General features: G+C 41.7%; 1 protein-coding gene across 24 annotated transcripts in view; it reads left to right on the top strand.

Annotated features, from left to right (window-relative positions):
* DNM3 (dynamin 3) overlaps positions 1–13521 on the top strand; it is a 166801-nt gene that overhangs the window by 136699 nt on the left and 16581 nt on the right. For 23 of the 24 annotated variants that reach the window (XR_005861932.2, XR_005861933.2, XM_040704989.2 and 20 more), the window contains 3 exons: positions 5474–5638; positions 9961–10187; positions 11213–11449. Coding sequence is in view for 22 of the 24 variants with exons in the window: in XM_040704989.2 (XP_040560923.1) it covers positions 5474–5638; positions 9961–10187; positions 11213–11449 (629 nt within the window). In the remaining 2 variants the exon portion in view is untranslated. Of the gene's footprint in view, positions 1–5473; positions 5639–9960; positions 10188–11212; positions 11450–13521 lie in introns of those variants that run through there. The other variant, XM_040704992.2, reaches the window with a different exon arrangement.

Raw genomic sequence — 13521 nt, 5'->3', positions numbered from 1 at the left:
CTTGCAGTGCAGGGAGGGTTATGTAAAAGTTCTTTGTGTTAGCGACGTACATGGCAGCAAATGGTGAAATTGGAGCACAGATTCTTTGAGGGGAGATTGCTATTTGTGGCGATGTTTTAGCTTTGTATTTTATATTTACTTGATTTTTGTAAGGAACAAACAGTAGAGTAGAAGATACTGCTGTTGGTTTTTTGTTTTGTCAGAAATGCTCTTTATTGCTGTAGTGTTGCCAGCTCGTAATTTCGTGCTGCTTTGCAGCCAGTGTCACCCAATGGATGGAAGGGCTGCAAGAGGTTGTCCAGCTCTTTCCCCTGCCTCGAAGCAGGATCTCTGCTCCCCTGTTTTCTCTGATCGCTCTTAAAATGTGCTGCAAATTTCTGATATTGTCACAACCGAACTCGGATATACAATTCTTGTACTGATTTCATAATAGCAAGGCATTGTTGACTAAAATTCTGTTTATATTCCGCTGCAGATGCAGTTCCCTTTCTGCGGAAGAGCTACTTAAGTGGCCATTCTCATGCTGTGTGTTTATAACTGATTTATTCCTAAGTCAAATATTTTCTATTCATAATGGGTTTCATTTAGATTTTAAACTGTTCCTCTGGATCATTGTGAATTCTGGTCCTGTCATCTAACATATTCACATTCCCTCAAGTTTCTTCTCATCTGTAAGTGTAATAAGCATAGGCTGTAACCCACCATCCTGAGCATTAAAGCATTAATAACCACATTAACTAACACATCCGTATGAAGTCCCCTTTATAAACTTTTCCAGTTTGACAGTGAGCCACTGACAGCTTTTCTATGGAAATGTGCACCCAAACCAGTAATTGCAAAAGGAGCACGCCTCCTTTTATGAAAACGTCATTTGAGATGGTGTCAAAAAGCTGTGCTGAAGTCTGAAATACGTGGCATCTGACTTTATACCCATAAGATCCACATCTCTGCTCTAAAAGGAAATTGGACCGAGTTGACGTGATTACTTGACATCCTCGTTGGTTGTTCCTTGTCTCTTTTTGTCGAGCGCTTTGTTTCACAGTCTCACCAGGAGCAGACCTGCCTGCATTCCCTGCCTCTTGTTTTTAAGTCTTGAAGAACTTCCCTCAGCTGCACTAAGCTGAAAAATGGCTAAAGTTTACAAAAACTACCCTAAAGGCTTTGCAAACTAGAAGACAAAAGTTACTCCGAATGTGTCAGAGTTCTGGTAATATATCATGCCTTTCAGACTCATAGTTTCAAATCAGACTCTTGATTGAGGGAGGCAGGGAGAGCCTAGCATAGTTTTTGAATGTTTGGGATCATTGAAGTTATGCAAATATCTGGGGACCAGTGTGTGGATTCAGCAGAACGTTTCAGCTCGTGGTCTGTGCTATACAATGTCCGCAACCACAAAGAAGAATCCAAGTAGACGATGGTTTAAACTAATCCAGATAGTTAAATGCTTCTGAATCAAATTGAGCTCTGCCGATCTTCTGCATGGGTGTGAAGTGAGACAGACCAGGTAGAAGGAAACCTGGATTGTAATCTGTGAGTGGAGCAGCGCGGGGCTGCGAATGGAAGCAGCGCTGCTGGAAGGGGCAGCCTGTGGGTGGGACAGGAAAGGCAGCAGCGACTCTCAGTCAGGAGATGCTGAAAGCATGAAGAGAGTGGCAGTTACCCTCTCTGAGGGGAAAGGACAGCTTCCAAGCTACCCAGGAAATGTTCTTTTTCTGCTGCTTGCTTTGTTGTACATACACAACAGCAATGTATTGTCATTTACTTGTGGTTCCTTCCAGTAAGAAAACCTCCCTGCGTGAAGCTGTCATGTGGTTTCAGAAGTCCTCTGGCAAAAGGCACGCTGTGTACAGCTGAGGGCATATTAGCTACACTGCATATACAGCATCAGACTGCACCGAAGAGAGAATATCAAGAATCAGTTGAAAAGACTTAAGAGAAAGCAGGGGGCTTTAGGACAAATGCAGCTTTCTGAGTGGTGCTGCATTAAAGAAAAATCCTGCTTGGACAGGAGAGGATAAAAGCAGATTATGTGTTCAGCAGCTGTGAATTCAAACATCAGTATGAACTGGAGGGAGTAACTCGTTTTCAGGTGGTGGTTGTTAGGAACTCGTATCTGTAATTGAAGGATATGAAAGGTGTTTGTAAATGATAGGTTTCTCGCAGCAGCCACGGATTCATTTTGTAGCATGTAGAGTATTGCTTTGCTGCTGCTTTGGCTTTTACCCTTTTGTCAGTCACCTTCCAGCCTGCTTCCCCTCAGTCACTTTTAATTGAATGCCTTTTTGATTACACAAAATTGGTTGATACACTGTTCTAATGAAAACACTAGACAAATGCTCCTTCTTGGAACTGACATCAGGAATGTTATACAAGACATTCTTAAATATGCTGGCAGCTGCCCTGAATGTAATGAAATCATGGAAATTAGAAGTATTGCTCTCTGTGTGGCCAGCTCAGGACTGTTTTCAGTGTATTACCCCGCTTCACTGTGAATTTCAGAAGGAATTAGTTCTCTGGGATATTTCTTGGGACAGTCTTCAACAGTCTTATAATTCCCCCAATCAGAAAAATTATCCTGTTGTTCTGAGGTACTGTTCCTTTCTTTGGATTGCATGTCATTATTCGTGCCTCCTTCCCTTTGCACCACATTAAATCTTTCCTCTTGCACCAAGGACTTTACAGCCTTGAGAAGACTGATAACTTTTCTGGTCAAAAAGCATCCGTAGGCTGAAATCCTTTTCCCTCTGCAGCTAACAGGAAAATTCCCACAAACTTAGGGGGTTTGAATTTCACATGCAGTTTTCAGTTCTCTCTCGTGTGATGCTTTAATCAATCCTAACACATTTTTAGTACAGAGGAGTGGTTGTAATACAGTAGCAATGCTGTGAATTTGGTGTTTCACTGGCAGCCTGTCCTGCAAGGATCGTAAGGCAGCTTATGAAAGGTGAGACCTTCTGCAGAGCTGAAGGAAGAGAGATTATTTTCATTCCTTCCAATATAGAGAACTTAGAAAGGAAGGACTGTCTCTTCACTCTCTGTGCCAGTGTGTCCTATATGTAAATGAAAGCACCATCCTGACTTCCACGTTACCTTCTTCTGTATATTTTTTCTCCTGTTTCTTATATCTAGCTTTGTGTATTTTCATCTGATATTCAATTTCACTTTCCACAGGCAAATCTCCTTTTCTTTACCTGACTTTTAGCTCTCATTTATTTCATGGTTTCTTTGCCGTAGGCTTCAAAAAGCTCCTAAAGTGACTGCAGTTGTGTTGGTTTGAATTGATAGTATTCTGTTCCTGATAACAATTGTTAGCAGTATTAAGAGTCAACCGAACAAAACCAGCCCAGGTTCATATACTGGCACCTAACGCTTTGCTATTGGGATTAGCAAGTTGTGGCTCAGGATGAGGAGCACTGAAAGGGGATGGTGGCTGCCCTTCCTCTTGGGAATAGAGGCACAGAAACCCATTTCCAGGCTTCCTCCTTTTCTGCGCAGCATGCTGATATCTCCTGGCCTCCATTCCGGCTTCTACCAGCATGCTGTGCGATGTGTGCAAAACACTGCTGTTACTCAGAGACTTTTCAGAATGCAGAGTGGCATATGCTAGGCTGAAGGATGTCTGGAACTGGAGTTAGAGTCACTGCAATGCTCCAGAATAAAACCAGCCATTCTGAAAGCATGGAATGAAGATGGAACAGCGTGCATCCATCATCTATTGGATCCATCGCCATTCTATCTTGTTACGATGCCCAGCATTAACAGGCAGCCTCATTCTCAAGTGCTGTTCTTGGCACAGAGAAAAGCCCGATGACTTTCATAGGCATACTGTAGTAACAGGGAAAGCTGTTAGAAGAAAACGTCTCGGCTGTGTGTAGTGCAATGCCAACGCTTGCATCAAGGTGCTTGCTGGCACGAAAAGCCCTCAGTTGGGATGGGAGGTCAGGAGCTTTTGTAATAAATTACTGTAAATTCATGAAAGATCAATCTTTTTAATTTTTAGAGAAAATAAATCAACACTATGAAATCAGCTCTATTACAGTTTCAAACAAGACGTGGACTCCTGAAGTATTATCCACTTTCTGTAAATATCACCTGTGTGCTTGTGTATAAAAGGTTAAATGTTTGCAGACGTATCACTCTTTGCCTTTAAGATCAGAGACAAATTACTATTTTCACTCTACATTCTCTTGATGAGGATAATGATAAACATCTGTCACTGTGCTGCTTAGCCAGCTAAGAGTCTTTACTGCAATCTATAATTTAAACAGAGAGAAAGAAAAAAGAAATTAACAAACCCAGCAGCAGCAGAAGTAAGAATACATGGACAAACTGTACTTGGTGTACACAACAAAGTACCCCAAGTCAGGTGCAGGGTAACTGTGCCATTTGCAAGAACAGCTTTTTGTGCAAGGGGAGGCCTCTTTGGTGCCATTTGCTTATCCAGCTCCAATGGGCTTTCGCTAACAGGTTGGCTACCAATTCCAGCTGGTCAAGGAGTCTGTACAGGACTGGTGATGTGCAAATTTTAGCTCAGTGCTATGTTGTCAAAGGAATTGTGCTGGTAGTGACATCTGGCTGGTATATAACTAGTTTTTATTAGTAGTTTCTTAATTTTTGCAAGTAATTACTGTTTCCTCATGCTATCCACAGAACAGGTTTAGATTTTAGTTCATGCTAGCCTGGCTTAAGTGCCCGCTGTCTTAGTTTTCAGGGAGAAGTATTATGTGTCATAGCTTGTGGAAAGGACATTGCCCTGTTACTTCACAGGTAGAAATTCCATTCTTTTGGCATCTTTGAGGCTCAGAAAGCAGTTTGATTGTTGTCAAAGGGATACTGTTCTTTAATTTCTAAGTTTTCTTGGGTTTGTACAGGCCAGACCAAAGCAAAGTGCATACCTTTTAGCTTCCAGTTAAAGTTCCTCGTATTTTCTTTAATTAGGTCACCTATTTACATACAAAGAAGTTTTTTTTTTTTTTTTTTTTTTTTCTGTCCAGTGGAAAAGAGATCTCTAATATATAAACCAGATTATGTTATGAGCATTGGAGCCAATGACGTTTTTGCTGTTATCCTTCATAAGTCCTTTGTTTGGATAGGTGCTATTCACATCTAACAAGTCTGAGGCTGAAATGCAGAATTTGTCACAACTGAGTCAGCTTTGGGTAACAAGGAAGCTTTTCCTGAATAGGAGGGTAAAATTTAATATCCAGACTTACAGCATTGCTTCACTGCATGAGTCAGGCTGGCTGGATCTGGATGGTAAAAGACTTGACATTAAATATTGCAGCCGGTGATCTGAAATAGTTTCTTGGGGTTTCATTTACCATCACACGTCTTAATCCGAAAACCTCCAGATGTTCTTTGTATGAGTTGTGTTGCAGGTTTACCTACAGTGTAAGTCCATTTTTTCCCCCCAATATATTTCCAGTCAGCTGTAATCTGAAATATTTGATTTTTCCTTTCTTCTTTCATGCAGACGGAAAATGATGAGAATGGCCAAGCGGACAATTTTTCAATGGACCCCCAATTGGAGAGACAGGTGGAGACGATTCGAAATCTGGTGGACTCCTACATGTCTATTATCAACAAATGTATCCGAGACTTGATACCGAAAACAATCATGCACCTTATGATCAATAACGTAAGTCACAGCCATGGTTTTAAACTATTTTAATGTCTGTCAAATCTGTTGCACGTGTACAAACATACCTCTTGAACAGAGCAGCAGCAACAGTGCAAAGTGAGGAGAAGAACACGATCCCATACATGTCACGCTCCAAAGCAAAACAGTCCATTCTTCTTTAGTAGCACGAGGGTCCCGCAGCCTTCTGAAGGTCTGGCATCGTGCTCTGAGTGCTAATTCCAGCGTGCTGAAGATTGGATTCATGTCATAATCAGAATATGTTATTATTTAAAGGTAAATCAAGGATCCTTTTTTTCCTGCCCTGTTATTGATATAGCAGGAAAAAGGGGGCTGGGAGCTCCATCTAGGCAGTCTGTGAAAGGAGTGGAGGAGTGCCTCCTTGTTTTTCAGTCTGTAGTCCTTTGTCACAGTTTCCTAAAGCAGTTCTTATTTTATTTGGGTTTCTTTATATTTTCTGAATACCGTTTTCAAAGAATAAATCTAGAAGCCTTGGACACCGTTGCTTAGATAAGCAGATGTGGTTGTTTGATTTATCATGTGTGTCTTTCTTAGATCTGAAGATTGTTCGGTTAAAGAAATGGCTTTGAGATATCATTGTTTTTCCACTGTGCTAGAATCTCAGCCTTTCCTTTTTGGCAGAGTACTGAATGGACCTTGTTGAACTGAGCTGGCTATTAGAGCCATTGCTGCCATAGGAATTAATGTGGAGTGCACAGTTCCTGCTAGTTATGGGTAGTACCTTTGCCAATCAGTTGTTACAAATACGAGTGTGTTGTAACACAAATCTGGTAAGAAAGGGTTGTTTACTTTTGACTTGAAGTCACCTCTGTTTATACGCTGATGAATTTCATTAGCCCTATAGAATTTGTGTTTCACCTCAGAGGTAGGTGGCTGGACAGGAAACTTCAATGGCAGTTCCAGGGACATACAATATGAGTAGAATTTTTGCAGGAGGGCAAGAGACACTCCATTGAATTCTTGTAAGTTGAGGGAAGTCAGACTCCAAAGTATGTTCCAGTCATGGGTGAGTTTTTGCAGAAGAGCACAGGAACAATGGAGCTGCCTGTTTTTTTCCTCCACCTGAAATCAGACGTGGTTTAGAATTTATAAGGTGAGCGTATTCCCTCTGCTCTTTCCAGGTCACAGCTAGCAACTTGCTTCTTCCAGTTAGCACAACTTCAGTGCCTTTTAAAAGGGCTGTTTTTCAGCTCTCATTTCATGAACTGCAGAGTTGGTGAGCAGCTCCTTTTGAAAGTTTACATTAAATTTTCTGCCACTCACCTCCTCATATGGAATAGTTTAAGGGTCTCTGAAGTGCCTGCTTTACTCAGAAGATTTTGTACTTGCAATCTCATCAACTGTTACATTGGTAGAAGTCTGCCATGCTGGCTGACAGTGGCTCATAGAAACAGCATACTTACCACATCATCCACCTTTCAGTTGACCTCATAGCCCATGGCTGTGTTGGGACTTGCTAGTGATCTGACAGCTATGCCTCAATCCTAGAATTTAAATTCATGGCAAAGAGTCAAAACTTTTTAAAAGACTGTAAAGAACGAGACTGAAAACTTTAATGCCCTTCTTTTCTTTGCAGCAGAGGCAGTAAATACCATATTAAATATAACAACTAAAATAGGATTTTTTTCAAAAACTAGAGCTATTAAAAAGAGAAAGAAATGCCTGTATTAAGATTGTGAAAGCAGGTCAAAAAGTTGTTCAAAGACCTGGAAAGTAGTGGAGCTGTGAGGGAAGGTGGGTCCCATTAAGTAGTGCATGTGTTCCTTGGAGTCTTCAGGAGTCCAACCTACTCAGTAAGAGTCAAGAGAAAATATCTCCCCTTCCTCTGGCTGATCATATTCTGTATTTTCTGTTGCCTTCAAAAGTCTGGAAACAGATTGATCCCAAGGAATTTGTTTCCATGACAATTGTTACCTCCCAAGTCCTCGTAGAACTTCCTTTCCACTTTGTGGGCCTGCAAATGAGCGCTTTTAATTCAGGGGAAGTATCAAATTCAAACTCAACGTACAGAAAATAATTAGATGCTGTCCCTAAGCATGCTTGGAGGCCTAAAGCTAGATTGTTGGATTCCAAATGCATCCCTTATTCTTCCCTTAGGGGTGGATGTTGATTACCTTAAAAGAAAATACATTTACCGCATGGAATTGCATTGAGTTACCATTAGAAATTCAAGCATGCACAAACAAAACACACATTTCAGAGTTCTCAGCATTAGTTCTTGATGCTTAGGTATGGCAGATTGTTCAGGAGGGGTGGTCGTGGAGCAGATAATGTATGCTCCATAACCAGTGCTAATATTTGTCTCAGCTGAGTAGAAAAACTCAGAAGTACTTGTTACTACCAGCCTTAAGGAATTAATTGTCTGAGGCTTTTCTACTGCTTGCAGTCTGCCCACTGGTAAATCGGAGTTCTTTGTAAGCCCATCTTACCCCATTTTGGAGGGAAAGGGCAGGCTTTGCAGTGTGGGTGTTCTGGATGCTGGCTGTGATTCAGCTTTGACTGCAGGTCTGAAGTCTGTAAGGGAAAACATTTTAAAACATTGTGGTGAATGTTTCTGTTTTCTAAAAAGGCGAAGGCTCGTAAGTGTCACTTTCCCTTCCTTTCCCAAGCCAGAGAAAGTGGCTATTTAGGAAGAGCTACTAAGGGAAGGAGGTTGATTCAAGAACCATTCTTAGTACGGTAGTCTTCCCTTTCGGAAGAGTGCAGGGAGTTTCTTGAGTTTGTGCTAGTGGCAGGCAGGGATCTCATGATAAACATCACAGGACCTTTTTATTTTTTTCCAAAGAGATAGTTGTGGTTTAACAATGCTTTTACAATCAGCTCTGGCCTTAATCTAATTTTAGGACTTCTTTTATTTTTTTGAAGTGTTGCCATTAAAACGTTCATTTCATCAAGTAGAATGTGATGCTGTTTAACTGTGATATCTGTTTTTAATGTGGAGTCTTTGGCAATCACGAGGAAAGTAGTGTACTCTGGCTCTTGATCAGTACCATCTACTGGAAAACAGCAAGAGACTCATGGAAAATTTTTGCAGGCTCTGCTAAGACTTTGAGCATCTCCTGTCATACATGAATGGGAAGTGACAGCCAAGCTCAGTCAGTATGGGTTTGTTTCCCTGTAAGATCTGTCCTGACCTTCTGCTCGCTGTCCCGCACAATTTGCACAGCTCGACTGCCCTTGCTGACCTTGTATGAATGCTAACATTGCCATAGGATTTATATCGTTGTAGCTGACTAGCACAAACCCATGTGCAAACGGAGCTCAGGTTTATGTAATCAGAATCTTGGAAATGTATTATTCGTAGTAGTATCTCCAGCACAAAAAAATCCTTAGAGAGCAAAAAACCGAAGGAGAAATAGATCAGAACAGCAACAAAAGGCTCAAATACAAGGATTTAGTAGGTCAGCAGTTGGTCTATTTACCAAAGTCTTATTTAATCAGAACACCTCTAGCTTTTTATCTTTCTTAATGTGGCCCAGATTTCCATAACCGGGGCAGGCATAGCAGGAAATCAGTATATTGAATTAGATTACTTGGAGACTTCTTCCTTCAGCTTGAACATATGTGGATGGGATATTTAGAATCTGGCAAAGTTGCATCATCTGTAGCAAGGTACCACATTGCTAAGAAAATAGTTGACGGAGATGCTGTAAAGCCTTAGATTTCCCATTCTCAAGGGAATTTAGTATCTGGTGTTTTTGCTAATGGCTGCCATTTACCTCTGGGTAAGCCATTTAGAATTACAGCAAAATACCAGCTAACTTCTGGGAGCCACTGGGAAGCCCTGGAAATGAATTGTAAACGTAAGTGTCACCTTAGAGACAAAGAACAGCGTTAGCTCCAACCATGTCTGATGTCTCAAAGGCAGAAAAAGGTCTGCAGTCCACTGTGGAGGGACTGTACATAACTAACATCTTATTCTCAGATGTGAATAGTGATCTCAAAATGTAGCTTTGTAACTGCTTTAAACCCATCTATGTGCAGACAGCTGCTAAAATGTCCAGTCCATCCCTTTCCAGCTGCTCTGCCCAGCTGTATGCCAGCCTTTCCTTGGGTCTCAGCTCCCCCTCGGGCTGCTGCACCATCAGATCATTCTGACTTGAGCATTTTTGAGTCCCTCAATGGACCTAACAAAAAGCTGCACGGCCAAGAATTGATGTAAATAAAGCAGCAGGAAAAAGAGATTCAATTTAGATAAGTCTGTCTCCTGGTTCTGTGGATCACCCACTATATTTGTTCAATGCTCTATTTTCTATTTCTATTGTTGTTTATTTGTGCATTTGTTTTGTTCAATGAAATAGGTGAAAGAATTTATCAACGCTGAGCTCCTGGCTCACCTGTATTCTTCTGAGGACCAAAATACTCTAATGGAGGAATCAGCTGAACAGGCACAGAGGCGAGATGAAATGCTCCGCATGTACCAAGCTCTAAAGGAAGCCCTAGCAATCATTGGCGATATCAGCACTAGCACTGTGTCAACCCCTGCACCACCTCCTGTAGACGATTCTTGGCTTCAGCAGGCCCGCAGGTAATGTTCTTCATTTGCTTTGCAATGAAATTTGGGAAAGGCAGACATTATTAGCATTAGCAACTCCCTTCTTACCCGTGTTTTGGGCAGGTACTTCTCCAGGTCTTTAATGACACTTGTGAGGGAAATCAGACATCTTGGTATTATTTAGATGCTATTTCGAGCTGCTTAGAGTACATTAAGATAAAGAACATGCAGATTTATTTTCCTGCATGCTGCCTAGAATACCTGACACAAGACAGATGTTAAATACCCATGAGCTCTTTCTAGTAAAGCCGTCAGCCTTTTCCCCAGCATCCTGTGTTCTGTTCAAGCCTGGCTTGGAGAAAAAGCTGCTTCTAGTTCTGGTTTCAGTGAGCTGCATCTTACCTAAAGTGCCAGGAGCTTTGTGTGCTACCATGTTATACTAGCTGGAAGCCGAATCGAGAAACCCAGATCCTGTGCTCCACAGCAGATGTGAACCTGCATGCATGCTGTATGTCCCAATTTATGTTTATTTTTCACAAACCTTTTCCCACATATACACGTTCTATGGGTATGTATATAAACACCAGACAAGACATTTGTCTGTGAGAATACCTTACATTGGATTTACAGCTTGTCTGATGCTTCAGATAGCAGCCACTTCTGCCACCAAATGGTGTTTTAACTCCTTTATTGCAGAAATCCCACCTGTCTCTGCAAACTAACCCCAACTGTGTATCCACAAGGCTTTTTCTTGCAAGCTTTTATTCAACTTCAGTCCTTCAGGCTGCATGTCCTAGCAAATCCTTTTCATACAACACTGTTAGAATCCCAGTATTTCAATCCATGACATTTTAGCTCTTTGCCTGTATTTCTCTTTCTTCTATCTCAGAGCATGCTGTCTATGGGAATGGTATATGTTAGATATAAATATAGGTCTGAAACTGGCAGCAAAGGGGATGCAAAGCAAAAAAACAATGTTTTCACTTCTATTTTTCTTTTTTTAATGAATAAAATATTTGTACTGTATCAAACATCTTCAATCTCTGGTATTTTACTAGGTCGCCTCCTCCAAGTCCCTCAACTCAGAGGAGGCCTACATTAAATAATCCTCCCACCAGACCTTTATCTGGCCGAGGACCTGCTCCTGCAATCCCATCTCCAGGCCCTCAGTCAGGGGCTCCCCCGGTCCCATTCCGCCCAGGACCATTGCCACCATTTCCAAGTGGTGGTGAAGCCCATGGAGGACCTCCCCAAGTTCCTTCTCGGCCGACGCGGGCTCCTCCCAGTGTCCCAAGGTAAGATGTCTCAGCTTCCTGGTGGTGGGCATGGTTCTCTTCCCGTAGCATAACAGACAGATGCTGTGCGACTCAGGAAAGTCAAGCACTGTTGTTGAGTGAGCCCTGTAACAAAGCACAACCGGGTATTCCCTGCAGAGAGTCAAAGGTGTTCTGAGGAACTGATTTCTAGCACAGATAAGACTTTTTGGAAAGTTAGATACTTTTATTTGTGGCAAAAAGCATTTTCTTGCCAGTCACTTTGAAGAAACTAGGTTATATGACATTAAAACCCCCTGTTCTGGTTATGTGGTGTGGTGAACATGGGAGTTGTTCAGAGACAAGTCCTCTAGACCTCCACCAGAGCATGGGTAAGGGTGCAACAAATAGCTCACTTCCACCATTTTGGGTGCTCACCAAAGGAAATAACGGCTCTTTGGAGAGAGAACAGGAGCGAGGCCTTATGGAATATAGTGGAACAAACTGATAGGAGCCTGATTTTTATTCCACAAGGCAAATAATTTGCAGCCAGTTGAAAACAGTTTGCAGCTGTCTAACAGTGTAGGTCACGCAGCACAACATGTTTAGTTAAGGAACAGGATTTTAATGATCACATTGTTTCCTTTCCTTCTGACAACTTTGCACTTATCGGTACTTCTAAAAGTAGCTTTTCATATTTTATGATTTTGTGTGGCATTAACCACTTTTTTTTAATATAAGTTATATGAAAAACTTGTCCTTAGTATTTATTTTCACTATGACATAATACACTTCATCACTCATATATGAAAGGCTCGAACTCCAAGGGCTTCAGTAACTTCCCATATTACGAGAGGCATGGGCACATTAGGCAATGCTGGAACAAAGGGCTTTCTCCAATTTTAATAAATTAACTGCTATATTGGGCTTAGTCACAGTTTGGAGAAAAGCAAACAAAAAAAGCTAGTTAAACAGAAACAAAAAGAAAATGTGTACGTTCTCAGTTTTAGAAATAGTAATGGAAAATAAAACCGTAATCTGCCTTTGGAGAAAAAATACCGAGTGCTTTCTTTTAAATAAAGTGAGATTGGCTGTAGCTGTCAGCGACTTAAATGTGAGGCCCAGTTTTTTTAACATCATCATTTATGTATTATACAATATGGAGATGCATATCACGCTGTTTGAGGGTGATTGCTGGTTCTGAAGTTGAGCACTTATGTATCATCATGACCATTATAATGTGAAAAATAAATTCGTTAAAGAGGGTATATCAGATGAATGAAGCATTTTAATCTATTTTCTATGAAAAAGGAGTTGCACTGCCTAATCATGAAAGTCATTCTTTCATCTTAGTGGATACTCCATAGCTTGCAATAGGGAGAAACACCCTTTCTGGGTACTAAGCTTCACTCTGTAAAGAAAGAAGCCCAGGTGGGGTTCCCCATGGGGGGAGTTGTTCCCACTGTGCCATTGGTGGATAAATGATGTGCCAGATGTAGACAGGAGGTCCAGCGTTTCATCAGTTGTCCTACTGGAAGGAACCATAGCTCTCCGACGTCTCTCACCTTGCCTTGAGAACAGCATGTGTCCTTTGTCCTGCCTGGCTGTGATTCTGCATGAGCATTGCTTTCCTGAGGTGGCTTGCCAAGAGCATGTCTGATGATCACCTTTTTGATGCTGAAGCGATAGGTGGGATGGAGACCAGAAAGGAATTTCCAAGCTCACAAAGACACTTGGGTAAGCAGCCTGCGAACAACTCCATTCATGACAGCCGCTGGTGGCAGGCAGAGCAGGGCCTGATAAAGGAGGTCAGTGCTTTTAAAATGCTGTAGCTGGATACAGAATTGAATGTACAAGTGCCTGACATTTTTGTGGAAAAAAATATCTGCAATACACGTCTTCTGGACTGGACCCTAGTCCTCTTTTCTTGGAGCTGTGAAAGCCTCAGACATAAAAATCTCAGATGCTGAGGAATGCAGGGAGGGTTTGCCGTTCTGCTGAAACTTCAGGTTTCTCCTGCTGACTAAAGTCCGGGAGAGGAAATCCCAGGGAAGGGGCTGCAGGGGAAATCACCTGAGGGGGACAGTGTGGCAGGCCCCTGCCCCTATTAAAAG

Source organism: Gallus gallus, chromosome 8 (genome assembly GCF_016699485.2).
Source record: "Gallus gallus isolate bGalGal1 chromosome 8, bGalGal1.mat.broiler.GRCg7b, whole genome shotgun sequence".
Lineage (NCBI taxonomy): Eukaryota > Metazoa > Chordata > Aves > Galliformes > Phasianidae > Gallus > Gallus gallus.
This window is presented reverse-complemented; position numbering and strand designations above follow the sequence as displayed.